This window comes from Typopeltis vanoorti, chromosome 22 (genome assembly GCF_054136105.1).
Source record: "Typopeltis vanoorti isolate ZY-2024b chromosome 22, IOZ_Tvanoo_1.0, whole genome shotgun sequence".
Taxonomy (NCBI): Eukaryota; Metazoa; Arthropoda; class Arachnida; order Uropygi; family Thelyphonidae; genus Typopeltis; species Typopeltis vanoorti.
Window position 1 is genome coordinate 96,001,219 of NC_143570.1, and position 27,436 is coordinate 96,028,654.

Genomic DNA, 27,436 nt, shown 5'->3' on the forward strand with positions numbered 1-27,436 from the left:
GAATACTGCAATCCCTTGGTTAATGCAGTTAATGCGTTCTTTAAAACAGGCCTATTAATTGGAAATGCACTAATCAAATATAATAACCTATGGGAAAAAGTATAATTCATTCCTCAAATTTCTTTTTTTACCCTTCATTTTTTTTTATTTTTATAAAAGAAGAATAGTATCTCTCTGGGCCTAGTTAAAGGAAAACCATGAAGCCGAAAGACAATCAAACATATTCAGAATATAAATTTATTATTCTACTTAACAAATAATTGAGCTAACATAGTTTGGCAGGCATTCTGTTTATTTTTTTTCATACAACTGACCGTATGGCCCTATTGCCTTTTCTACTTTTCTGCAAATTTTACTGTGTTCTCTTCTTCAGGGTCAGCCTCTAAGGATTACTCCTTAAAAACTTTGTTTTTACAAAAAATATTTTCAAATGGTTTCTGTGAAATCACTTTTGGCTGACTGTCATTGGTTAACATCGGCAGGACAGGAAGAGAAAACGTAGTGGTGGAGTACAGCTTATGATAAGTGACGACCTATGTCCTCTAAGAGTGGAGACTTTGGAAGGCAGTGGCACTAATGATTTTGAAGCATATGGTGTGAGGTAGAGGTGGGCAAGACAAGATATTTAGTGGGGTGTTGCTACAGACCCAGGAGCACAGAGGGTGGGGACCAGAAAATGTTTAGACAGTTGAGTTTGGCAAGTGCAAGAAGAATGATTGTTATGGAAGATTTTTACTACAGTAGTGTAAATTGGGGAGAAGAAGATGCATGTAGCAATAAGGGAATGGAATTTCTAGAATTCTTGAGGGACAAATGTCCTAGGCAACATGTAATAGAGGGAACAAGAGGTTCAAGAGTTTTGGATTTGGTTATAGCACCAGAAGAGTTGATAATAACTGAGATGACATCTCTCCCACCAGTTGGAGAGAGTGACCATATGTTTTTGACTTGGAAAATGAATAGACATGCAGGAGTCTCAAGAGATGGGAACGTATATGGAATTATAAGGCAGTTGATTATAATAGTCAAAGACGTCAACTTGGGGAAGGGAGGAATTGAAAGGCTGGGATATCATTAGTGCATGGGAAATTATGAAAGAACATTTGTTAGCAGCAATGGTAAGTTGTATACCACGAGTGAACAAGAGGACACAATTTGGAGTAAAGTGAATGACAAACAATATTAAACAGGAATTACATGCGAAAAAGAAGCTATGGAAGAGATATAAGGAGACAAGGCCAGAAGAGTGACTAGTATGGTATTAATTATGTTGGAGGTTTAATGGATTTTTTACAACACTCAAAAAAGAATTAAAATAGAATTTAATACTTCCTATATTTCGTCCTAGTCACTAGGACATCTATGGGGATTACAAAAACAATTAATGTAACATGCACACAAAAACTTACAATACTAAGCCCAACCACGTGGGTGACACTAAAGTCCTATCTAGGTGGAGCGCCCTCTAAGGGCAGTAGTAGGTGGCCTGGAATGTAAGATGGGACCTCTGGTGATGAGTGTTTCCCAAATCTTCGGAAGCTTAATGCAACGGTATTTATTGAGATTGGTTGGTTTCTGAGAGCTGCTGCTGCTTCTAAGAAAAGTCTCTCTTTCTTGAATTTGCTGTGGTGGAGCATGGTGGTTTTCTTCCATGATACTCTGTGGGTGGTATCCAAAACATGGTCAGCCAAATCTGAATGGCCATAGTTGTGTTTAATGATGTACGACTTGTGTTCCTCCAGGCGGATGGATGCTGATCTGCCTGTCTGTCCAAAGTACGCAAGCTTACAGGAACAAGGTACTTTGTAAACTCCAGGCAGAGAGAGAGGAGGGAGCTGATCTTTTGTAGAATGGATAAGGATAGCAAGTTTGTGGTAGGGCTTATATGCTGTGTGTAGGTTATACTTTTTTAGTATCTTGGCTATTTTTTCCAAAGTGCCACGGATGTAGGGTATGGTGATGGCATTTTTAAAATCTTGTTGACGAGAGGGACGGGGAATGGGGCTTCTACACAAGAAGACTAGTATGGTAAGGAAGACAAAACTGGAATATGAGAGGAGACTGGCCCTAAGATCCAAAGAAAATCGTAGGGAATTTTTTAGATATGTGGCCAGTAGGAGGTAAAATGACTGTGGAAGAATGATATTGTGGGATAAAATTGGAAATAGAGTGACTGATTCAGAGGACATAGTGGAATTGTTCAATGAACACTTTATTGGAGTATTTCATCCTGGACAAGTCAGTTTTAATGCTAGAGGGATTGGGCAGGTATGAGGTTTACTGGTACAGGAGGAGAGTGTATTTCGAATACTGAGTACTCTGCATGTCAGTAAAGCTGTGGGACTGGATGGTATTTCACCACGAGTTTTGAGAGAATGTGCTAGGAAACTGACAGTGCTTTTGCCCTGGCTTTTCAATGAAAGTTTGGCTGCACAAAAGGTGCCAATGGAATGGAAGGAAGGCAAGATAGTGCCATTGCATAAGGGCAGTAGCAGACTGGAAGTGTCTAATTATAGGCCAGTTTGTGTGTCATCATTAGTTAGTAAGATCTTGGAGAAAGTAGTGAAGGACCGTATACAACATTGGTCAGATGAGGGTAATGTTATCTATGAGAGTCAACATGGATTTGTGAAGGGGCTCTCTTGTTTTAGCAATATGCTAGCTTTTTATGATAAAGTTACAAGAGCATTAGATGAGGGAAAGGCACATACTGCCATTTTCTTAGACTTAGCGAAGGCATTTGACAGGGTGCCACATGATAAGCTGATATTTAAGTTGCAGCACATGGGTGTGGATGTCAGATTGGTCGTCTAGATTCAGGATTGGCTGTCCAATATGTATCAGAGAGTTGTGTATGGTGGAGCAGTTTCAAGGAAGCAGAGAGTTACAAGTGAGGTCCACAGGGCTTAGTACTGGGACCTATATTGTTTAACTTTTATATCAATGACATTGTCAGTGGATTGCAAGGAAATATTCAGATGTTTGCGGATAATGCGAAGCTGGGAAGGACCCTGATTAGACCACACTTGGTTGAACAGTGAGAAGGAGTGATGACATGAGGCTTTTGTAACTTCCATGGAGGCCTGGAAGTTACAAAAGGAAACTGTTTGCAAGAGGGTGAGGAGTGGTTTCTTTGCATGGAGGGTGGTTGAGCCATCTAATGCATTGCCTGATGGAGTGTTTGGAGTGAGAATGGTCAATGAGTTTAAGGAGTGGTGAGAGCGAGAACGTTCAATGAGTTTAAGGAGTGGTATGATAGACTTTGTGTTTCTCAGGGGTGGGGAGGGAGGCCTCCCCTCGACGAGTCTTGATAGACTTTGTGTTTCTTAGGAAGGACCTCCCACGATGAGTCTTTTGACTCCATGGAGGCTTGAATAATAATAATAATAATAATAAATTAATAGCATAAATTCTCTAGCAATTCTATCTTATTTAGTGGATAAAATTTAATGAATGTCAGTTTTCTAGGTAATCACCAAAAATGTTATACATTAAACCACCAAGATAATCTCTCATTATTATTATTATTTCTCAGTCATCATTATGGTTCAGTGACTCATCATGGGTGATCCACACACTAACCATTGTTCACACCATACATATCATACCTCTCTTTGAACTCATTCACTGATGAAGCACTTACTACCACCTATGACAGCCCTCACAACCCTCTGAGCAAAAAATCTAGTCCTATACAATTTCCAGGGGTGCCATCCCTACTCCTTGTTCTCTCACTTCCTACTATGCTGAAAAAAAAAAAAAAAAAAAAAAAATCAACATCATTCCTGTAAAAACTCTTAACACATTGATAGTGGGCAGTGTTTTGCAGATTCTGCTTCAAGTGGGAACTTTCTTTATTGCATTTTATGTTCCTTCCATGTCGAGGAGGAGCATTTTTAGTTTTCCACATATACAGCAATCCATCGATTAATGCATTTCCTATTAGTGCATCATATTTTTTCTATACCCAAATTCGATTAGTGCGCCTCTAAAATTAGATTAGTGTGGCTATATACATCTTAAATATTAATTTTACAGATTTTAAAAATTTTCTATCTGTACATTTTTATGGCTAACTATTTTAAAAAATAACTCACTATAATGAAATAATTTAGATACTGATTTCAAACATTTTACAGTTATTTTTTAAGGGTGCCTCATGATAAGCTGATATTTAAGTTGCAGCACATGGTTCTGGATGTCAGATTGGTCATCTGGATTCAGGATTGGCTGTCCAATAGGTATCAGAGAGTTGTGTATGGTGGGGCAGTTTCAAGGAAGCAGAGGGTTACAAGTGAGGTCCACAGGGCTTAGTACTGGGACCTATATTGTTTAACTTTTATATCAATGACACTGTCAGTGGATTGCAAGGGGATATTCAGTTGTTTGCGGATAATGCGAAGCTGGGAATTATTATTAGTAATAGTGCAGATGTGGTAGCCCTGCAAGAGAATTTGAATAAGCTAGATAGATGGGCAAATGAATGTGAGTATCGGTTTAATGCAGCAAAATGTAAGTGTCTTGAGGCTTGGGAAACATCGATGGGATGCTGCACACTCTATGGAGGAGTTAGACTGGAGGAAGTAGGGGAAACAAGAGATCTGAGGGTTGATGATTGATAGAAACTTGAAATTTAGAGGAGATATTGCAAAGGTGGTGAAGGTAACACAGAGGATTGATGCAATAATGACAAGGATGCTGACCTGCAGAGATAAAACAGTTATCATTCTTGTATAAGACCCTGATTAGACCACACTTGGACTATTGTTCTCAGATTTGTCCCCAGGATTTGAATGGGATTTGATAAATTAACTGTGGAAAGAGTACAAAGGAGGATAACAAAGATGGTTTGAGGACTGTACAATGATAGTTATGAAGATCGACTGAGGGAATGTGGACTGCAGAGTTTGGTGGATAAAAGAAGGAGAGATGATATGATTGAGACTTTTAAACTGTTGAGAGGTGGTTACAGGGTTGACACTGGGAAGTTCTTTTGCTTGGTTGAACAGCAGAAAGGAGTGATGTCAAGAGGCCATCCCTGGAAGTTACGAATGGAAACTGTGAGCAAGAGGGTGAGGAGTGGTTTCTGTGCATAGAGGGTGGTTGAACCATTGAATGCTTTACCTGATGGAGTGGTGTGAGCAAGAATAGTCAAGTTTAAGGAGTGGTATGATAGACTTTGTGGTTTCTTAGGGGAGACCTCCCCTTGATGAGTCTTGATAGACTGTGTTTCTTAGGAACGACCTCCTACGATGAGTCTTTGACTCCATGGAGGCCTGTATAATAATAAAATAATAATAATAATAACTTTTCTACATATTCTTCAGGATCATCCCACTGGGCATCTAAATTTAGCAGGTCAGAATCATTCAATTCCTCAAAATGAGATTTAATTAACTCTTGAACGTTTAAAACCCAGTTCACACTTGATGTTGGCAATTTCATCAACAACATTATATATTTCATTTGAGAAGCCTCTAAATTTAATTGCACAATGTGGAAGAATGTGCTTCCAAACAGCTTGCAAATTGCTAACAGTAATTTCATTTGACTTTGTGGCTTTATAACCAGGCTGAGATTTCTCTGATTTGGCCAGAAAAGTCTTGGAAGGCATTCACTTCAGAAAAAGGCAGTTTTATCGACATTAAATATTTGTTTGTTACATAGCCTCATTCTTCCACAATTTTTTCATAATCTCTGGATAATTTGCGACCACCTCATCTGCATTTGCAGCTTCACCTGTGATTCGAACATTATGTAGGCTATTTATCTTTTTGAAATGCTCAAACCACCCAGCACTAGCATAGAATTCTTCTTTTCCATTATTGATAGCCCTTTCTTTCAAAGTTGCAAAGAGACTTAATGCTTTTGATTTAATAAGGTCAGTGCTTAGTAGGATTTATTTTTGGTTACAATCTTCTGTCCATGTAAAAAGACGTCTCTCTAATTCAATCTTTATAATACTTTGATTTCAAATGATCTCCATGCATGATGAACTTGAAGCAGTCTCACCTTTCTCTTTGTATTCAGCAGCTATGCTTAAAATTGCTTTTATAGTTGATTCACCCATTTTGTGTTATTGTCCTATCTTTGTTTCGGACTCGCCTTGTTCATTTTTCTTTATTATTTCAAGTTTTTCCTTCCAATGAGATTACTTTTCGAATCTTTTTCACAGTTCCACTTTTTTGCTCACTAATTCTTTTACTCATGGTTAAAGGTTGGGAAAATACTTTAAAATTAAAAAGTAAGGCAAACAATTGCAAAGGAGGGACAAGATATGATCAGCAAAATGCTATGTAATTAGTAGACGACATACATTTTGGCAGTAAATTTGGAACATAGCATATATGGAAATAGTGTAGAATGCCATTAAAAAATAACTGTAAAATGTTTGAAATCAGTATCTAAATTATTTCATTATAGTGAGTTATTTTTTAAAACAGTTAGCCATAAAAATGTACAGATAGAAAATTTTTAAAATCTGTAAAATTAATATTTAAGATGTATATAGCCAAACTAATCGGATTTTAGAGGCACACTAATCGAATTTGGGTATAGAAAAAAAATGATGCACTAATAGGAAATGCATTAATCGACGGATTGCTGTATATGTGGAAAACTAAAAATGCTCTTCCTCGACATGGAAGGAACATAATATGCAGTAATGAAAGTTCCCACTTGAAGCAGAATCTGCAAAACACTGCCCACTATCAATGTGTTAAGAGTTTATACAGGAATGATGTTGAATTTTTTTTTTTTTTTTTTTTTTTTTTTTCAGCATAGTAGGAAGTGAGAGAACAAGGAGTAGGGATGGCACCCCTGGAAATTGTACAGGACTAGATTTTTTGCTCAGAGGGTTGTGAGGGCTGTCAGAGGTGGTAGTAAGTGCTTCATCAGTGAATGAGTTCAAAGAGAGGTATGATATGTAGGGTGTGAACAATGGTTAGTGTGTGGATCACCCATGATGAGTCACTGACCCATAATGATGACTGAGAAATAATAATAATAATGAGAGATTATCTTGGTGGTTTAATGTATAACATTTTTGGTGATTACCTAGAAAACTAACATTCATTAAATTTTATCCAATAAATAAGATAGAATTGCTAGAGAATTTATGCTATTAATTTATTATTATTATTATTATTATTCAGGCCTCCATGGAGTCAAAAGACTCATCGTGGGAGGACCTTCCTAAGAAACACAAAGTCTATCATACCACTCCTTAAACTCATTGATCGTTCTCGCTCTCACCACTCCTTAAACTCATTGACCATTCTTGCTCCCACCACTCCATCAGGCAATGCATTCCATGGTTCAACCACCCTCCAATCAAAGAAACCACTCCTCACCCTCTTGTCATCACTCCTTCTCGCTGTTCAACCAAGTATGGTCTGATCAGACACTTATACAACGGAATGATAACCCTTTTATCTCTGCAGGTCAGTGTCCTTCTCACTATTGCATCAATCCTCTGTGTTACCTTCACCACCTTTGCAATATGTCCCCTAAATTTCAGGTTTCTATCAATCATCAACCCCCAGATCTCTTGTCTTCCCTAACTCCTCCCATAGAGTGTGCAGCATCCCATCGATGTTTCCCAAACCTCAAGCCCTTACATTTTGCTGCATTAAACCGATACTCACATTCATTTGCCAATCTATCTAGCTTATTCAAATTCTCTTGCAGGGCTACCACATCTGCACTATTACTAATAATCCTTCCCAGCTTCGCATCATCTGCAAACAACTGAAAGTGCATTAAAGTCCTTCACTTATGAGTGCTTGTTACCTGATTGTTTTAGACATCTTCGTATTATCATGTAAATTATTCTAGCAAGTCTACTCAGCATGAAATACAGTATTATAATCTGTTGCATAAATCAAATTTTGCTATCTAAAAAGAAAACTGTTATTCAAAGATGTATTATTTATATGATTTATTTACTAATCTAAAGATTAGTCATACAAAATCATATATAATGCATCTCTTTTGATTGAAATCCCGTAGCTCATTCGGTTTCAGTAATGCCCTTCAAATGGAGAGACCTTTATGAATAACCTTCAAATGAATAACGTTTATCAGGGCTTTTCATCTAAATGTAAGTTAGCCAGTCTCATACAGAGGTGAAAGGGTTTTTTTCTCTCAGAATCTTGGGATTTTTATCCAACAAAGCAGGCAAACTAATCAGAACACATGCAAGGATTAACCACCCTATTCATATTCCATTGGATTTGGTCAAGCCTGTATGGTACAGTGTGTGTCTATTCATAAACGTAAAACCGAATCTTTTGATTTGAGGTATCATTTGATACTTCATTTCTATGAAGGTGTGCTGAAAAGTTGTGAAAATCACTATGAAGGAATTGATGTAGAAGCACATAACATACACATTATTCTACATATTCCACACAAAATGTTACACACCTATTACAACACTGCTACATCATTTGCAATCCTCTGAGAAAAAAAAGTCTTTCACTTGTTGCACAAACTAGTTCTCAGCTGCAGATATGACTTTATCATCTGTGGTAAATTTTGAAAGCCCAAGTTGTGTATTGTTTATTGGGGTTCACGAGCAGTGTCTGTCCTGCAAAAGAAACCTCTACTCAGTTTTCCTGCAGCGTTTATCCTTCAGTACCTCTTTCAGAGGTGTTGAATAAACTGCTGCTGTAACAGTTTCACCTTGTTTGATGTACTTGGTAAGGATTACCCCATCCATATCCCAAAGACAATGGCAAAAATCTTCCCTGCTGACTTTTGGGTTCGGAACTTTTTTGGCCATGGAGAATCTCTGTGTCTCCACTCCACTGACTGTTGTTTGGTCTCTGGGTCATAGTAATGAAGCCATGTTTCATCAACAACCACTATACAATCCAAAACATTTCACCTGGTTTCTCAAAATGACTCAAAATCCCTTGAGATGATGGCACATGTTTTCTCTCTTTTGGTTGGCATTCAAACATTTGGGGCGCACTTCGCTGAGAGCTACTACATGTCCAGATGTTGGTGGATAATAACCTTAACTCATTCCCTGGATATCCCCAGAGGCTTTGCAATGCTATTGGCTGGTATTTGTCTATCATCAAGGATCATAGCATGCACTGCATTGATTTGATGTTTTCAGGTTTGATTGCTATGGAAGGTCTTCCTGACCTGGAGGTATAGGTTGTCTCATGATGCCCAATTTTAAACTGGCCAACCATTTGGCAACTGTTGGTATGCTGGGGAACAGTCCCCTAAAGTCTAAAGTCCCCTTGCAGCACAAAAAACTGGATGATGGCTTGCACCTTTATATCTTCAAATTTCTTCAAACCTGTGACATGTCTTCTTATATATCCTAAAAGAAAAAGAACAAATTATTCCAATTTGATGAAACATGGTGGTTAAGGGTTTTAAGATATGTTCGTTCTTTCTGGTTATATCAGTTGCTTTAATATCATTTTTGTTCTAGGTGTTTATCAGAACTTTTCAGCTCCCCATCCTTTATATTTTGTGTTTGTTAAATTTATGGCTATAGGTTAATGATGTCCTTATTAATTACATATTCTATTGAATAACTAAAAATTATTTTTTAATTTTAGAGAGAGAGTCATCGCCTCCCTCCACCATACGAAACTAAATGTTTTGACTATATCAAGGAAAGAAGAAGAAATATAAAGGGCCCATGGAGCCAAAAAGTGAGTACTTATTCAGTAAACATGGGTATTGCTTTTTATTTTGGATTCCACTTAAATATCATGTATACTAGAATCTAGAAATCTGTTAAATATTTGATATTGTGCATTAGTTTATATATCACAGCATCCTAAGACTCATTATTAGTACACTAACAGTCCTCTCCAGTAACCGATTCTACTCATTATTTATCACTCTTTCAAAGTGCTGCATATTGGACTGACCGTGTGATCATGAGCTTTCAGATAAGTCATTGATTTAATATTGATTTAATGATATTTTGATAATTACTCAGTGTAGTATCGCTGTATATGACAGTGTGGTTGAGTTTTGATTTTTTTAAAAAAAATATATTTATACCATGTATGATCGATAAATTGTGTTATAAATGGCACAGATGCAAACAAGAATAATAGCAGCCAAGATATCATCATACAGGGGGTTTAATATAGGGAATTTTGAAAAATTATTATTATCCTAAGACCCCATAAAGTCAAACACTCATCTTGGTCCCTTTGTCATATACACATCTCATCATACCTTGTCTTAAACACATTCAAATTCTCTGCAGATACCTTACTATCAGGCAAGGAATTCCAATCATTCACAACCCTCAATGCAACAAACCTACTTCTCACTCCCTTGCTCACACCCTTATACAGCTTCCAGGGATGACCTCTTGTTCTTCCTCCGATCTCCTACCATTTTATAAAAAAAACCTCTTCAACGTTAATCCTATAGCAACCCCTTACCAACTTGTACATCTCTACATATCAGCCCTCTTCCTTCTGTCCACTAGACTTTGTAAATTGCATTGTCTCAGCTTCTTCATATTGAGCATTCCAGAAATCAGAAACTACCTTAGCAATTGCCTCTGCATCCTTTCCATCTATTTGTCCTTTTAAAAACTAGGTGACCAAATCTGTGCACAGCTCTTAGTATAAGTATAAAGTATAAGCACAGGCCATTATATAAGTCCTAAGCAAGGTCTTATCTTTTTTATACAATGGAACCAGAATCAAAATCTAATCCTGGAAGGTGTAAAGAATAAATTTAATAAGTAAGTTTAACGATTTTGCAAAATCGTTAAACTTACTTATTTGTCTTTGTTTCTACAAGAGTTTAATTTTATTATTATTATTACGTAACACCTCCAGGGAGTCCAAAGACTTATCGAGGGAGGGCACCTGTTCTACAACTCTGTCTTCACCACTCAATCCACCAACTACAACGAATTGCAACTACCATCATCATCATCTACACCAATGCCATCTACCGCTCATCATCACCACTAATATTTTCACAGACAATCACAAACATCAATGCCAAGGGCGGGATTCGAACTCGCAGCCCTCTGGCTGGAGAGTGGATACTCTGACCACTCGGTCAGAGTATTTAATTTTGATTTTAGTCGTTTCATGTAATGTTAGGTGTGCTATATGCAATTGTTAGAGTATGTCTGTAAATTATGGATATTTAAAGCAGAGTGAAGGAGGGTGTGTATGAAGTGTGATCTGAATGCAGACTTCATAGGCATTAACATATCAATAACTGAAGTTGTTAGTAGTGATAATACAATGAGAAGAATGAGAACTCATCTGATAGCAAAGAAAAATACAATGAAAGAGCAGAGAAATATTGATAAAGTTTTGAAAAAGTGAATGAGCAATCTGCTGAACTTAATAATTGATGATAGTAAGAATGTAGTGGAAGTTGAAAAACAGAGTGCACAGGTGACTGGTGATAAAATTTTGAAAGAGTGAGTGATAGCAAAAAAAGATGCAAGATTTGAAAGATCAGTTGGTAAAGATGAGGGCAAGAGATGAAATGAATGCAGAGCGAAATGAAGGGAATTTTAGATATGTATGGAAAGGTGAAGAAGACGAAAATTAATGATGTCATTATGAAAGATCCATGAGTGGTGTTCTATGGGGATTCAGTTATTAGAGGTGTGGTAAACGAGAAGATATGCAAGGTTTGTTTTTCTGGAAGTAAAATAAATAGAGTGATTGAGATGTTGGCTATGAGGAGCAAGTGAGTAAAAGAGTTGGTAGTGGTAACAGGGACAAATGAATTGACTGGTAGCAAGGAAAACGTAAGATTGGATATCAGGAGGTTGTCGAGGTCCAAAGATAATACTGTGATAGGGAAGGTAGTTAGTGAGTTGCCCAGGTATGATAGTGATGAGATGAGACAGAGAGCAAGAATTGGGAATGATATATTAGCAGAAATGTGTTAAGAGAAAGGAGTGCAGTTTGTTAATGTGTTTGAAGGATGAATTGAACTGTATAAGAGTGATGGGCCTTTTGATGAAGGGTTTTGGTGAGAGTCATTTGGAGTGACTGCTGCTGGAAGGGAGAGTATTAATCTGATTAAGTAAGAAGTGATGTAAAAGAGTAGGAGAGTATGGAAGGAGAGATTGGAGTGGTTCATATGAATGAAAAAGTGGGTAATGTTAGTGTAGAGAATGAGAGAACAAGCGACCAATGCAAACTGGGAAACAGGGAGACTCAGCGTGGATGGAAACACAGTGCGAGAAAGGCTGAATGCTGCAAGAATATGTTGCATACTTAGATAAAAAGGGAAGGAGATGACCTGAGATCTAGGGAAAACAGTTAGATTTGAAGAAGATTCTTAGATGAATAAGGAGAAATAGAAATTGTTCGAGGAAAGTGTGGAATAGTTACATCTAATAAGTGGTATCAGTGAAACTTGTTATAGATCCAGTAATGAGCTGTTATGTTTGTATATGAATGGTAGAAGTATAAGAAAAAAAGCAAATGAAATGGTTTGCATTGATTGAGTTTGGTCATCCAAAACTTGTTGGAGTAAGTGAGACATGGTTTGCTGAGAATGACCTCCTGACAATTCAGAATTGGGTTGATGACAACAGCATTCTCTTTAATGGACAGCATGGGTTTGATAAAGGAAAGTCGTGTTTTAGCAATCAGCTTACTTATTGAAACAAGGTCAAAGATGCATTGGATAAAGGCAAAGCATGCATGGTGGTATGTTTGCATTTTGCTAAAGCCTTTCATAGATTTCCACATAAAAAGCTTGTAATTAAAATGGAATAGGGTTGGATAGTAGAATAGTGCATTTGATTGGAGATTGGCTTTCTGATTGGGATCAGAAAATTGTGTATGGGGGGGGGAGAGTGATATCCCAGAGGAGGAATGTCACCAGTGGTGTGCCCCAGGGGTCTGTTTTGGGTCCATTGCTGTTTAATTATATAAATCAAGTGGATATTAAATCCAGCATTATTTCAAAGCTGAATACAGAAACTATAAAAAGTTTCATAAGAAATTTGACCAGAGAACTTACTGGAATTAATATCCACTTGATTTATCTAAATTTGCATCGTTGAAATGAAGCCTTTTGGCTCTTTATTTTAGTAAATATGTTGCTGTTTAATTTATATATAAATGATATTGGAAAATTCTTGAATGGCAATATACAGTTTTTTGCAGATGATGTAAAGATTGGAAGAACTACAAGTAGTACAATGAATGTTGTAGTCTTGCAAGGGGAATCGAATAGACTTTCTGAATTGACGAATGAAGGGAGAGCTGCTAATTCAGTATAGCAGAGTAAGGTTTTAAATGGAAAGACAGAAGGGATGCAGAGAATAAGATTGGTGGGGATATCTTAGCAGAGGTGGAGGAGATGAGGGATCTGAGGTTGATGATGGATAAGGGCTTGAAATTTCAGGGACATTTTACTAAAATTTTGAGGATATCCCAGTGCATTATTCAGACAATGCAGAGAACACTGCCATGTTGGAGTAAGGATGTTATGATTCCTTTGTATGAGGCTTTGATCAACATATGGATCACTGTGTGCAGATTTGTTCACCAGGTTTTCAAAAGGATGAAGAGATGTTGGAAAGAGTTCAGAGAAGATTGGCTAAGGTGGTTTCTGTTCTCTGGAATTCAGAGTATAAAGGAAGATTGAGAGACTGCAAATTGCAGAGTCTGATGGATAGAAGGATGAGGTGAGGGCACATGATCGAGACATACTATATAAGTTGGTAAGGGGTTATTTCCAGATTAATATGGATCAGAGTTTTCATAAAATGGGTGGAGACAAGAGAAGAACAAGAGGTCATCATTGGAAGCTGAATATGAGGGTGTGATCAAGGGAGTGAGGAGTAGGTTTTTTTTGCATAGAGAGTTGTGAATGGTTGGATTGCATTGCCTGGAAATGTGGTGATTGTGATGATGATGTTCTCGGCACAGCCATCTGAAGGGATAAAAGCTCTCTACTGGTAGTCGTGCTGTACATATTGCTGTAGTCATCTGACCAATATCTTATGGAAAAGTCTAAGAATCACTGGTGATATAGTAATAGGTCTATAGTCTGAAGCATGTGTATAAAAATAGTTCTTGAGGCACGAAGATATGGTGGAATCATTCTTGTAGAGAAGAAGATCTACTAAGTCTTGCAGGATAGGGAGACACCCTACGAAGTCTTGATGCTGGTAAACTGTCTGGTCCAAGGGCAGATCAATTTGCAGGGAAAGCTGATTTTATTTCTTTAATGGATATGGGATGGTAAAGCTGTGATGCAGGAATAGACCGCAATACTGTGGGCGAGTCACTCTCAGAAAAATGTGGAGGTGGAGTGGAGAACACTGAACTCCAAAACTCCATGAAGCTTTCATGTTGTTCTTCCAGAGGTGGAGGGGAAGTGCCATCTAAAATGGTTTTGGCACACATCCCTCTGTTTTTCTTATAGAGGGCCTGCATTACTGCATAGGCCCTCTTCCTATGCTTTCTTCTAGACACAACTATGGGTGGGCTGGGCTGGGCTGAGGCCAGTGATGACGTGGCATCTGGTGTTGAGAGAATTCCTTCTGAAGGTAGTGTTTCCGTTGATCTTCAACATCCTGTTCCATCAAATGGGCACTGATAATTTCTTGAAGAGAGCTATGACTGAACGCAGAAAGAGGAGCCAAGGCCTCATTAATGTTTTTTATGCCTGTAGCCAACAAGTGGATCTCACGAGTGACTAGAATCTTTTCCTCTTCAGTGGTCCAATGTACTTTAATGTGTTCAGTGCAGAAAGCAGCATTCACATCAGCAGGAGGTTTAGCAGTGCGATGTACTCTGAGGCCTACTGCAGTGGAAAACACATGACTGCAGTCAGGGCAGCTGAAATGTCTCAAAGCCAGAACTGATGGATTACTGGAAAGTTGTTGTCTCTCTCTAGCAGGTACAGAATGTCCACAGTCATTACGATGACAGTTCTTCTTTTTCTTCAGGATGCTGCTGGGATGGGTGAGTGATGTGCCATCAAACAATTCCCCGACCTCGGACTCTACTCTTGAGAAGTTTCTTAACTCCAGCCAATCAGAGACAGAGCTATTCTCGTCAGTAGAATTTGTGCCAATGAGAAAACAAAATTCTACAAGAGGTGCTAATCTGGGTAGGGAGGAATAGCATAGTGAGCCAGTTCGTCACCTCAAGGTGTCCAGGAATGCCATGTGGAGGCCGCTCACTGCCACACTTGCGAAGTGTCTCGGGCCGGTCAGGGTACAGCCCATCAGGCATGCAACCAATACAGCAATTCTTCAGTTCCCAACCATAATACGAGGACAAGGTGGTTACCCCCATTCCTCTAAGTATTCTTCTCTAAATTGCTTGTGTTCTACTGGCCAGTTTGTCTGTTTTGAGGGACAAAAAACCCGAGTTTCTGGAAGAAAAACCCTCTACTTCTGTATATGAGACTGGCTAATTCACCTTTAGTGAAAACAGACCAGATAAAGGTCCCTCATGTTACTGACAGGAATCGAACCCAGGTCTTTCCGACCAAAGGGCTTCGTCTATATACTGACTGAGCTACGGAGGTTCCCTCATATGTTACATACACGAGTTAAAACTTCCAGATATCATGAAGTATAATTTCCTAGTTTCTGCTTAATGTATCATGTGAGCAAATTACTTCAGAAGATCTTTGAACATTCCGGCAGAAGCATTTTCCGCGAAGTACAGCATATAGGTAGATGGCCAGTCTACAGCGTGAGGCCTGTGAGAATGTGTGCAATGAGACAATTCTTTCCTTTTCTTCTCTCTTGTTTTCAATGTCGCCTGTGCTCTTTTTTAATGATTTCAAACCTCTTGGGTTGGCCTGCATAGCCCTTTTCACAGGTACACAGGATCTTGTATACCCCAGAGTGTTGTTAAATGATTGTCTTTGGAAGAACATAGGAAGATAGAAAGGAAGCATTGTATGGTGTCAACTGGTTTGAAGGCTGTTTTGACATTGACAGATTTTGATAATTGGACCATCTCTTTTGAAGTGTTGCCAACATAAGGTAAGGAAGATAGTACCTGTAGTTGATTTCTGGGCTTGTATAATGTGTGTGTTATGATCCATCGAGTCGTTTCTGACTCCTGGTGGCTCCACGAACATACACTCTCCATTACGATCTGTCCCTGACCATGTCTTTCAGAACCTTCAAGCACACTCCAGTTGCTTCTTTAACTCCATCCACCCATCTAATTCTTGGTCTTCCTCTTCTCCTGCTTCCATCAACTTTAGCAAGCATCATCATCTTCTCCAGACTGTCATTTGCTCGAATGTCCGAAGTATGACACTTTTTACTTGATGATCATAGCTTCAAGGGAGCAATCTGGCTTTATTCTGTCTATCACTGATTTATTAGTTCTTTGCAGTTCATGGTATTCTTAGTAAGCGTCTCCAAACCCATCATTCAAATGCATCTATCTTCCTTCTTTCACTCTTTCCAACTTTCACATCCATACAGCACCACTGGGAATACCATTGCTTTCATGATTCATTTTTGTTAATGCTTGCGTAATACATTTTGTCAAAAAATAATTTTCTTAATAACTTCCTTGAGTAGCTATTTTGGAAGAACTGGCAAAAGAGGATTTTCAGTTATTCTTTCCTTTTTATTTCATCATCTTTAAGTATATTTAATGCTTTTTAAAGTTGTAATGATAAATAATGTTTGCTAAGCATGTTGAAATTAGTTTGCATGCAAGTAGCTATCCATGTGGGTTTGTTTTCTGTAGACTTATAATGTTAATCTTCCAGTCTTGTTTCTGTTGACCAGGACATCTAGGAATAGTTATTTATTGTCTTTTTCTATTTCTAGTGTGAACTTTATTTTTGGATGGTGGTGGTTCAGAAAATTTATAAAATCTTCAGAGTCTTTTGATTGTGCTTCCAGATAATAAACACATCATCTACATATCTCCACCAGATGTGCAATTTGTGTTAAGGCTTTTTCCTAAAAATCTCTCCATAAATAAATTTGCAGTGGGTGGTAATAGAGGTGAACCCATCACCAAAATTTTTGGTAAGATTTTACAATATTTCTTTTCAGTTGCAGAATGAATATTGAAGGCAATGATGAAAGAGTGGTAAATTTATATATGGAAAAATTTGAGGAAGAAACTCTAGCACAGATGATCTCGAAATTGCTCCTGTCATGGAGATATATGTAGATGAAGTGTTTATTACCTGGAAGTATACCCACAATCCTCAAGACAAAGTTTCATTTTATAAACACTCTTGGGCACAAAAGATTCCATGTTTCTATGACAAGGCCTACATAACCCCAAACTGAGAGAAGTTTTTAAATCCTTGAAAAAGAGCATGTAGGCGATGTTGAAAACATGAGAGAAGAAAAGAGAAAAGTGGTATTGTTGCACTCATTCTTGCTGATTGTTACATTGTACACTGCCTCTGATCATCTGCCTCCATGTCTTACTTAGAGGAAAACAACACTTTCACTAGAATGTTTATTGAGTTTTCTGAAGTAATTTGTTGACATGGCACATTAAACTTGGAAAAGTTTCAAGTTTAATGTGCTGTGTGAACAAATTACCTCAGAAGATTCTTTGAACGAACACTCCTGAAGGTACTTATCAGGAAATTGATGGTGATAATGGTGGTAATGGTGATAAAACAGAAACTAGGGAATTATAGATATATGAAGAGCCAAAGGCTTCAATTTGGCCACATATGACTCGTTTAAGTTAAGGGATATTACATCCCATATCATTTCTTAGCCAAATAAGAAACTCAAAGAGTTGCATGCCGAATATAGTAGAAGCTATATAAAGTTCGGCGATTCCAAGCATAAGCAAATACCTGGATACTGCAGCAACTGACCCTTAAGGTGGTGCAAGCTGATGCAACTCATGTCAAAGGTGGAGCAAGCTCTGATCACTATTCTTGATATTTACCCATAATGTGAACTTAGCTCCTAGGAGCTGTATTACTGCATTATGAGAGAAGGTCACTACCCAGAAAAATGTCGCCATATTTAAGCCTTTGGCTCTTCATATATCTAATAATTTATTAGGACACCTCTCGGCAATACTTATAGAAGGGTTGTAAGTTCTGTTCGCTACAAACTTGATATTAACTAGGTCTACCTACTCACTGATGAAACCTCAATAAAGGTTGAAACCGGTCTGGGTAGTGACCTTCTCTCATAATGTAGAACAGTAATACAGCTCCTAGCAGCTAAGTTCACATTATGGGTAAATATCAAGAATAGTGATTGGAACTTGCTCCACCTTTGACACGAGTTGCCTCAGCTTGCACTACCTTAAGGGTCAGTTGCTGCAGTATCCAGGTATTTGCTTATGCTTGGAATCGCCGAACTTTATATAGTTTCTACTATATTCGGCATGAAACTCTTTGAGTTTCTTATTCGGCTAAGAAAACGATAATGGGATGTAATATCCCTCAACTTAAACAAGTCATTATGTCACCGAATTGAAGCCTTTGGCTCTTCATATATCTAATAATTTATTAGGACACCTCTCGGCAATACTCATAGAAGGGTTGTAAGTTCGGTTCACTACAAACTTGAACTCACTGATGAAACCTCAATAAAGGTTGAAACCGGTCTGGGTAGTGACCGTCTCTCATAATGTAGAACAGTAATACAGCTCCTAGGAGCTAAGTTCACATTATGGGTAAATATCAAGAATAGTGATTGGAGCTTGCTCCACCGTTGACATAAGTTGCCTCAGCTTGCACTACCTTAAGGGTCAGTTGCTGCAGTATCCAGGTATATGCTCACGCTTGGAATCGCTGAAATTTATATAGTTTCTACTATATTTGGCATGAAACTCTTTGAGTTTCTTATTCGGCTAAGAAACGATATGCTCACGCTTGGAATCGCCGAACTTTATATAGTTTCTACTATATTTGTCATGAAACTCTTTGAGTTTCTTATTCGGCTAAGAAACGATATGGGATGTCATATCTCTTAACTTAAACAGGGAATTATAGTTCATGACATCTGGACATCTTTAATTCATGCAGGTAACACACAAGATTGCTGTTATGCCAGTAATCATCTACAAGTTTTATGCATGACTGACAAACTGTAAAAATATCACTGTTTGAAGTGGCTAGATTTTTCTGTATATGTTTCTTGTAAATCTACCGGAAGATGCTCTCAAAATACGTGTGCAAGTAATATTTAGTTTAATCAAAATTTATTAGTTTAACCTGGTCTAATTGTTTATTTAGGTGTTAAAAAGTTCCTCATAGTTGTAGAAAGCCATATAATCAGGAGGTCCATCACATTCGTGTCCAGTCATGTCCAAAAATGGTCCAACAGAATTAGGAAAGCGGTAACGTCAGCAAATGAAGACAATGGAATGAAGCCAGAAAATCTAAATCTTGAGCCAAAGCAGATCATATAGTGATTCTGTGTCTGATAATCTTTGGCATGGAATATTAGACCTGACAAAAGTGCATGTTATGTGAAAGACATCATGCATAATTGTACTGTGAAAAGTCTAATGGAACTCTCATTATAAGAGGATGCCAGTTAAGGTTCCATAATGAATAACAGATCAGGTGTTGATATCTGTAACTGGAGTGCACATTGTTGGTGTTGGTATTAAACCTCCAGAGTTGGCAAAGTCATTCTGAAAGTGTATTTTTTTACATGGAGTTTTGTTGGATTTGTATTTTTTTTTTGGTATATTTTTAACTATAGAATAACACATATATCATAAAAATTTTATTTTTACAAGAAAGTTTTATTGTTTTTTTGCAATTTTTTTATAGTTTGAATGTTGTTGTTTTTTTGCAAGATTTTTTTAACTATAGTAACATTACAATTTTTATAATTTTTTTCACATTAAAGTATTATTAAAATTTTTAGAGTGGGCATATTATTGGGTATGAAGGAGTTGAAGAAACAACCCCCCCCCCCACACACACACATGGAGTGGATCCCATTCCAGGGATTCAGGATCCTGGTGCTCTGCAGTATCTGCAGAGCCACTATACTACTTAAACTTCTTCCATTGTAATTAGCAGCATGATTATTTGCTAGTTGATTTGAGAAACCTCCCAAAGTGATACCAACAAGTTTGGTCCTATGTACTACCTGGATTTTGCTCTATGGAAACTGCTTTACTGCTGTACCTTTGGATGGAGAAGTCATTCATCTCCAGTTGAATAATTATTGTGTAGTAAGTCGGCTCAACAAGGCCACCACTTGCACGGCATGTAAAAAAGAAATGGAGGAGACAGAAATATAAATAAATTAGATAATACAACTAACGGAGAACGAAGGGTATTTGAATGGTTGGTAAAATTGCAAAGTAATATAGTGGATTCCAGTTAATTGGGATACTCGGACTAGAACACTTTGTCCCGATTAAGTAGCTGACCCAATTGTGAAATTTTATGGAAAAAGCTAAAATATCACAAAAAGTTAAAAATGCTTAAAAATAAACAAACTTTCAGTATACCTTTGTTAACCATCTTTTTATTTAAATTAACTAAACACACACATATGTGTCAATGTCCCTAAAGAAGTTAATTATACATAAATATCTATCAAAGAAGCATATTTTCCCTAACAATTATTTTAGGAGAAATTTATCGAGGGTACCCTGCCTTGTTCCCTTTCTAGACTGTAACTGAACAAAATCAGCACAGGTATCTAATTCAGATACCTTCTTGCATAAAGTATCATCGTATTTCAGCAATAAATTTCCTGGATTCCTGGTTAGTCACTCACTCATGTTCAGATATGTCATCCTCATTGCTATCCTTATCTTCCAGGGTCTTTAGGTGTTTTGTTACAATTTGTTCAACAATTGCATCCACACAATCTTCATTTTCATTGTAACATTGAAAACTATTGTTAGTGCATAAAAACTCTTTGTAGTTTCTGATGTGTTGAAGTTCCAATATGATTTCATTTTCATTATCAGTCATATCTGGCATTTCCTGGTCTGAACTGTTTTGCTGCTTATTTCTCATCAGCTGTCTGCAACAAATTGTACTGTTTATAAAATGGTAACCTTTGTTCTGATTTCTTTGGCTATTGAAGATGATGTCAGTAGATTTTCTTCAATTGTTTCAAGGATGTAGCATACCAACCTTCCACGATAAAATGCCTTCAAATTTTTTATGATTCCAGTGTCCAGTGGCTCTACCAGGGACGTGGTATTAGCAGGAAGAAGTTGAATGTTTTTCATACAATCTGATTGAGGATGTGTTGCACAGTTGTTCAGAAGCAGAAAATTTTTATTGAATTAATTTCAATTCATCATCCCAACTTATTAGCTATTCCTGAAAAATAACAGAAGTCATCCATACATTCTTGTTTCAATGATACATAACTGGCAAACTGTCCATTCTAAGCCCCTTGAAAGCATCAATACTTGCTGCTTTTTCCAATAACCAACAGCTTCTGTTTGTTACTTTTCAACTTATTACGGTAGCACAACACAGTAATGTAATCCATTGCTTTTTTGAACCTAACAGCATTGCTAGTTTATAGCTCAGGGAACTCTCTGGTGTCGCACGGTGAAACAGACCTATTTTGTCAGCATCACGGATTTCATCAGGACTAAACTTCTGCAGCAATTTGAGTAGTTTAGTTGATTTCCATTGGTCAGCACTGTCCTGCTCACCATGTGCCTTCTTAAATTTTATTTCATGTTAGGTTTTCCATCACGATAACCAACCATTTGTAGCTTTAAAGCTCACATGGCCTAGCTTCCTAACTCTTCTGATTTGGTTTTTAACATCTGGCCATTAACACGCAATGCCACATCCAGTTACAATAGAGAACCATTGATTGAGAGTCTCCTCAACATCTGGATCCTTGTCTTCTTGCTTCCATTTTTGGGATTTTCCCTGTTGTCCATCGCACAATTCCCATTCTTCTCACAGTTTGTCCTGCTGGCATAACAAGGTGGTTGGCTCTTTATTTTTGTCAAGTAAGGTGATTTTATCTACTAATGTTAGATCTTTCCTTGGCATCTTGGCAGGGACCTTATAAAAAAAATTAAAAAAAATTAAATTGCTAAACTAACTGCATCTGTAGCTATACACTTTTTACTAATAAATTAACATATGCACCTGGTTTAATCGAAAGTATGCCACCTAGCAATCACTGTGAGTAGAATCGTTATACTATAGTCAGAATATGTGCATCCTCTCTACTCTGTATCCCAGCACTGACTGACAGCAACACTCTCTATGTAACCCACTACACGTGCGACATGTACAGCCACTGTACCAATAAAGCAGCAATGTGGTCCAAATAAGCAAAGAAACTTTGGGTTATGTTCTTGATTTGTTTCCATTCTTCAGTATTTGTCCCAAATAAACGGCTGCCCCAATTAACTGGTATCTACCATATACTGCTGATGATGGTAACATCTTTGAAGGCAATTCTGAGAAGGCATCATCATTTTGTATATTATTATTATTATTTGGTAACCTCCTGTACTTAAATTTTGTAGATCTGAAAAAGCCATACAACAAGGTATCTAGAGAAAAGCTTTTCTCTGGGCAACTTGTAGTGTAATTGTAGTGTTTTTTTTTTCAAAATACTACTACAGGATGCACATTATCTCCACTCTTTTTTTATCATCTATGTGGATTACATTATAAAAGAAAGTGGCACCAAGCCTAATATTAGAATTGGAGAGAGAGATGTCAAACTTAGTTCTTTGCTTTATGCAGATATACTCCTAATTACTTCTAGTGCAAGTCTCCAAGATTCACTAACTAAATTGAATAACAGCTGTAACAAATTTGGCATGAAAATCAGCAATAAAAAGACTAAAACTATGAAAATAGGCAACAAGTAAAATATCTCAGCTATATAGGCACAGTATTTAGTGAAGATGGCAGGCTGGAAATAGACAACAGAATAAGCAAAGATGGTATGGTGAGAAGAAAACTGCATAAATTTATATGGAATAAGAGAGAAATTAGCCAAACACCAAAACTAGCAATACACAAGACAGTGTATTTAAAAAAGTTTTAAGTTATGGAATCTGCGAGTTGGGTTAGAAATAAAGTACTTGATCAAAGATCTCAGAATCTTCACAGATATGAGGGTTCTGAGAAAAATTAGAGGAGTTTACCAATGGCATCAATGGCAGAATCATATTAAAAATGAAGACATTAGCAAGGAACTTGATATTATTAGCATTCAAGAATGTGTCAGCAAAGCTAATCTAAGGTGGTATGGCCACTAAAATAGAATGGATGAAGAAAGTTTAGCAAAACAGGTGTTTGATGCAAAGATGGCAGGAAAGAGACCCAGAGGAAGATGGGAGTCTGCATGGAATGATTCAGTCGGAGGTGCCTTAGAAGCATGAAATGGTAGATATCACAATATTGGAGTGCTCACAAGTAACAGATTGATTTAGAGGAAAACTGTTGATAATAGATTAATGATACAGTAAACTTAATCATGTAGTGCTGTCGTAACCTGAACACCCCTTGGGGATACATATCAGGAAATTGATGATGTTGGTTTGGTAACCTCCATGGAGTTAACAGACTCATTGGGGGAGACTCACTCGACTACCAACACGTCTATCATAATGAGCTTTGAAGTTATTTACACTATGTGCACTCACAACACACTCAGACAATAAATTTCATTCACTAACAACTCCTCATGTAGAACATCTACTCCTCACTTCCTTATACAACTTCCAGCAGTAACTTCTTGTTCCTTCCATCTTAACATCCACTCTTTTTTATGATTTCTTCTGTATTAATCTGATAGAATCCCATAACTAATTTGAAGATCTTTATCATATCTCCTCTTTTCCTCCTATCCACACTGTAATCCACATTATCTCAAGTGCACTTTATAGCCAGCCAACACTCCAGAGTCCTGATATCACTTTGATTATTCATTTTTGGACCCTCAGTAGTGTTTTCGCATCGCAATAAAAACTAGGTGATCAAATCTCAGCACAAGAGTCCATGTGTGATCCGACCAATGCCTTATATATATGTATCACAGCCTTATCCCTACACTTTAATGTACTTTTTATCATAGCAGCAATACAATGTACAGTCTTTGCAACATGTGTGATGTGCCTTGGGAACCTCAGTCCACTGTCAACCATCACTCCAAGATCCCAAATCTCATCCACTTCTTATGTACAGCTACACCAATACAGCATATAGCCTTATATCTCTGTATACCAAAAGTGTAACACCTTGCATTTATTAATATTAAAACTGTAATCCTGCTTATTTGTTCAAACTAAAAGTCTATTCAACTCTTCCTGTAGAGAATTAACATCAGCACTATTCCTGATAATTCTACCTAACTTTACATCATCAGCAAACATTTGGAGATCCCAAGTCAGTCCACATGAAATATCAGCAACAAATATGTTTTAACAGTAGGGTCCCAAGAACAGAACAGGTCCCAAGAAGAGAACTAGGCATGCCACTGGACACCTTCCTTTTCTGAGACACTGCTCCATCATACACAACTTGTTGGTATCATTCAGAGAGAATCTCTGATTCATCTAATCTAACCAATATACTATCTATTCCTGTCCTCTGCAGCTTGTACACCAACTTGTCATGTAATCTATCAAATACTTTTACAAACTCCTGGAATATCACTCTATATGATTCTCTCTTATTGAATGCATTCATCACGTTATCATAAAACATAAGCATATCGCTAAAGCAAGACCTGCCCTTCACAAGCCCATGCAGACCATCATAGAGAATCTTAAGTCGATTCATTTAATCCTGTATTCTAAGAGTGGAGGCTTTGGAAGGCAGTGACACGAATGGTTTTGAAAGCACATGGTTTGAGGAAGAAGTGGCCATGACAGGAATTTAGTGCAGTGTTGCTACAAACCAGTGAGCACAGAGGGTGGGGAGCAAGAGATGTTTAGGCAGTTGAGCTTGGTAAGTACAAGAAGAATGATTGTTATCAGAGATTTTAACTACAGCAGTATAAGCTGGGAAGAGGAAAATGCATGCAGTAATAAGGGGATTAAATTTCTAGAATTCTTGAGGGACAAATGTCTTAGGCAACATGTAATAGAGGTCACAAGAGGTTCAAGAGTTTTGGATTTGGTCATAGCATCAGAAGAGCTGATAATAAGTGAGATGACACCTCTCCCACCAGTTGGAGAGAGCAACCATGTGGTTTTGACTTGGAAGATGAATAGACATACAGGTGTATCAAAGAAAAGGGAATGTGTGGGAATTATAAGTCAGGTGATTATAATAGTCTTAGGGATCAACTAGGGGCAGTTCCATGGAGGGCAGAATTGGAAGGCCAGGATATCATTAGTGCATGGGAAATTGTGAAGGAAAAATTTGTTAACAGCAATAGTAAGCTGTATTCCATGAGTGAAGAAGCAGACACAATTTGGCGTAAAGTGGATGAAAAACAATATCAAACAGGAACTGTAGTTGAAAAAGAGATTATGAAAGAGATATAAGAAGAGGGGGTGGAGGGCAGATACACGAAGAGTATAAGACGCAAGCCAGGAGAGTGACCAGTATGGCGAGGAAGGCAAAACTGGAATATAAGAAGAGATTGGTACTAAGATCCAAAGAAAATCCTAGGGAATTTTTTAGTTATGTGGCCAGTAGAAGGAGAAATGATTGTGGAAGAATGACGTTGCAGGATAAAAACAGGAATAGAGTGACTGATGCAGAAGACAGTGAAGTTGTTCAATGAGCACTTTATTGGAGTATTTCATCCTTGAGAAGGTTTTAATACTAGAGGGATAGGGCAGGTTCAGGGTTTAGAGGTGCAAGAGGAGATTGTGTATTTCAAATACTGAGTACTCTGGATACCAGTAAAGCTGTGGCACTGAATAGTATTTCACCATGGGTTTTGAGAGAATGTGCTGAAGAACTGACAGCTTTGTTGACCTAGCTTTTCAATAAAAGTCTGGCTGTGGGAAAGGTACCCAAGGAAGAAGGAAGGTAAGATTGTGCCATTGCATAAGGGCAGTAGCAGAGTGGAAGTATCTAATTATAGGTCAATTTGTATGTCATTAGTAGTTGTTAAGGCATTGAAGAAATTAGCGAAGGACTATGTACAGCATTGAACAGATGAGGGTAATGTTATCTGTGAGAATGAACATAGATTTGGTAAAGGGTGCTCTTGCTTTAGTAATATGATTGCCTTTTATAATACAGTGACAAGATTAGTTGATGAGGGAAAGGCATATACTGCCATTTTTTTGGATTTTGGAAAGGCATTTGACAGGGTGCCACATGATATTTAAGTTGCAGCAGGTCTAAATTTCAGGTTAGTCAAATGGATTCAGGATTACTATCTAATAGGTATCAGAGAGTTGTGTATGGTGGGGCCTTATCAAGGACAGAAGGTTACAAGTGAGGTTCCACAGGGCTCAGTACTGGGACCTGTATTGTTCGACCTGTATATCAATGACATTGCCAATGGATTGCGAGGGGATATTCAGTTGTTTGTGGATTATGTGAAGCTGGGAAGGGTTATCAGTAATAGTGTAAATGTGGCAGCCCTGCAAGAGGATTCGAATAAACTAGACAGATTGGCAAATGAATGGGAATATTAGTTTAATGCAGCAAAATGTAGTCTTGAAGTTTGGGATCCCTCGATGGGGGCTGCATACTTGATTGGAGGAGCTATACTGGAGGAAGTAGAGGAGACAAGAGAGATCTGAGGGTGATGATTGATAGAAAACTGAAATTCCGCGAGCATATTTACAAAAGTGGTGAAGGTAACCCATAGGATTGCTGCAATACTGAGAAGGACGCTAACCTGCAGAGATAAAAGAGTTATCATTCCATTGTAATAAGACCCTGTTCAGACCACAGTTAGATTATTGTTCTCAAATTTGGTCCCCAGGATTTGAAGGGGATAAATTAACTGTGGAAAGGGTATAGAGGAAGATAACAAAGATGGTTTCAGGACTGTAAATTTCAGTTATGAGGATTGACTGCGGGAATGTGGACAGCAGAGTTTGGTGGATAGAAGAAGAAGAGGTGATATCATCGAGACTTTTAAACTGTTGAGAGGTAGTTACAGGGTAGACTTGAGGGGGATTCTTTCACTTGGTGAGAGAACTCCCAGGGATGACAAGGCCATCCCTGGAAGTTACGAAAGGAAGCTGTGAACAAGAGGGTGAGGAATGGTTTCTTTGCATGGAGGGGTGGTTGAACTGTGGAAAGCATTGCCTGAGAGAATGGTTAGAACAAGACTGGTCAATGAGTTCAAGGAGTGGTATGATAAACTTTGTATTTTCTAAGAATGACCTCCCACAATGAGTCTTTTGACTCCATGGAGACCTGGATAATAATATTATTATTTTAGTTAAAGGGATATTAAATCCCATATTGTTTCATAGCCGAATAAGAAGGAGAAGGAGAGGTGATATCATCGAGGCTTTTAAACTGTTGAGAGGCAGTTACTTGCCATGAGTTGTCTCAGTGTTGCACAACCAAATGGGTTATG

The 27,436-nt window shown here is 37.7% G+C and overlaps 1 protein-coding gene across 2 annotated transcripts in view; it reads left to right on the plus strand.

Annotated features, from left to right (window-relative positions):
- The window catches only part of LOC150094577 (epithelial sodium channel subunit gamma-like), a 391,842-nt gene that overhangs the window by 171,820 nt on the left and 192,586 nt on the right, over positions 1-27,436 (plus strand). For both annotated transcript variants that reach the window (XM_090412252.1, XM_090412253.1), the window contains one exon: positions 9,585-9,680. In XM_090412252.1, the coding sequence (XP_090268378.1) occupies positions 9,585-9,680 (96 nt within the window). The remainder of the gene's footprint in view (positions 1-9,584; positions 9,681-27,436) is intronic.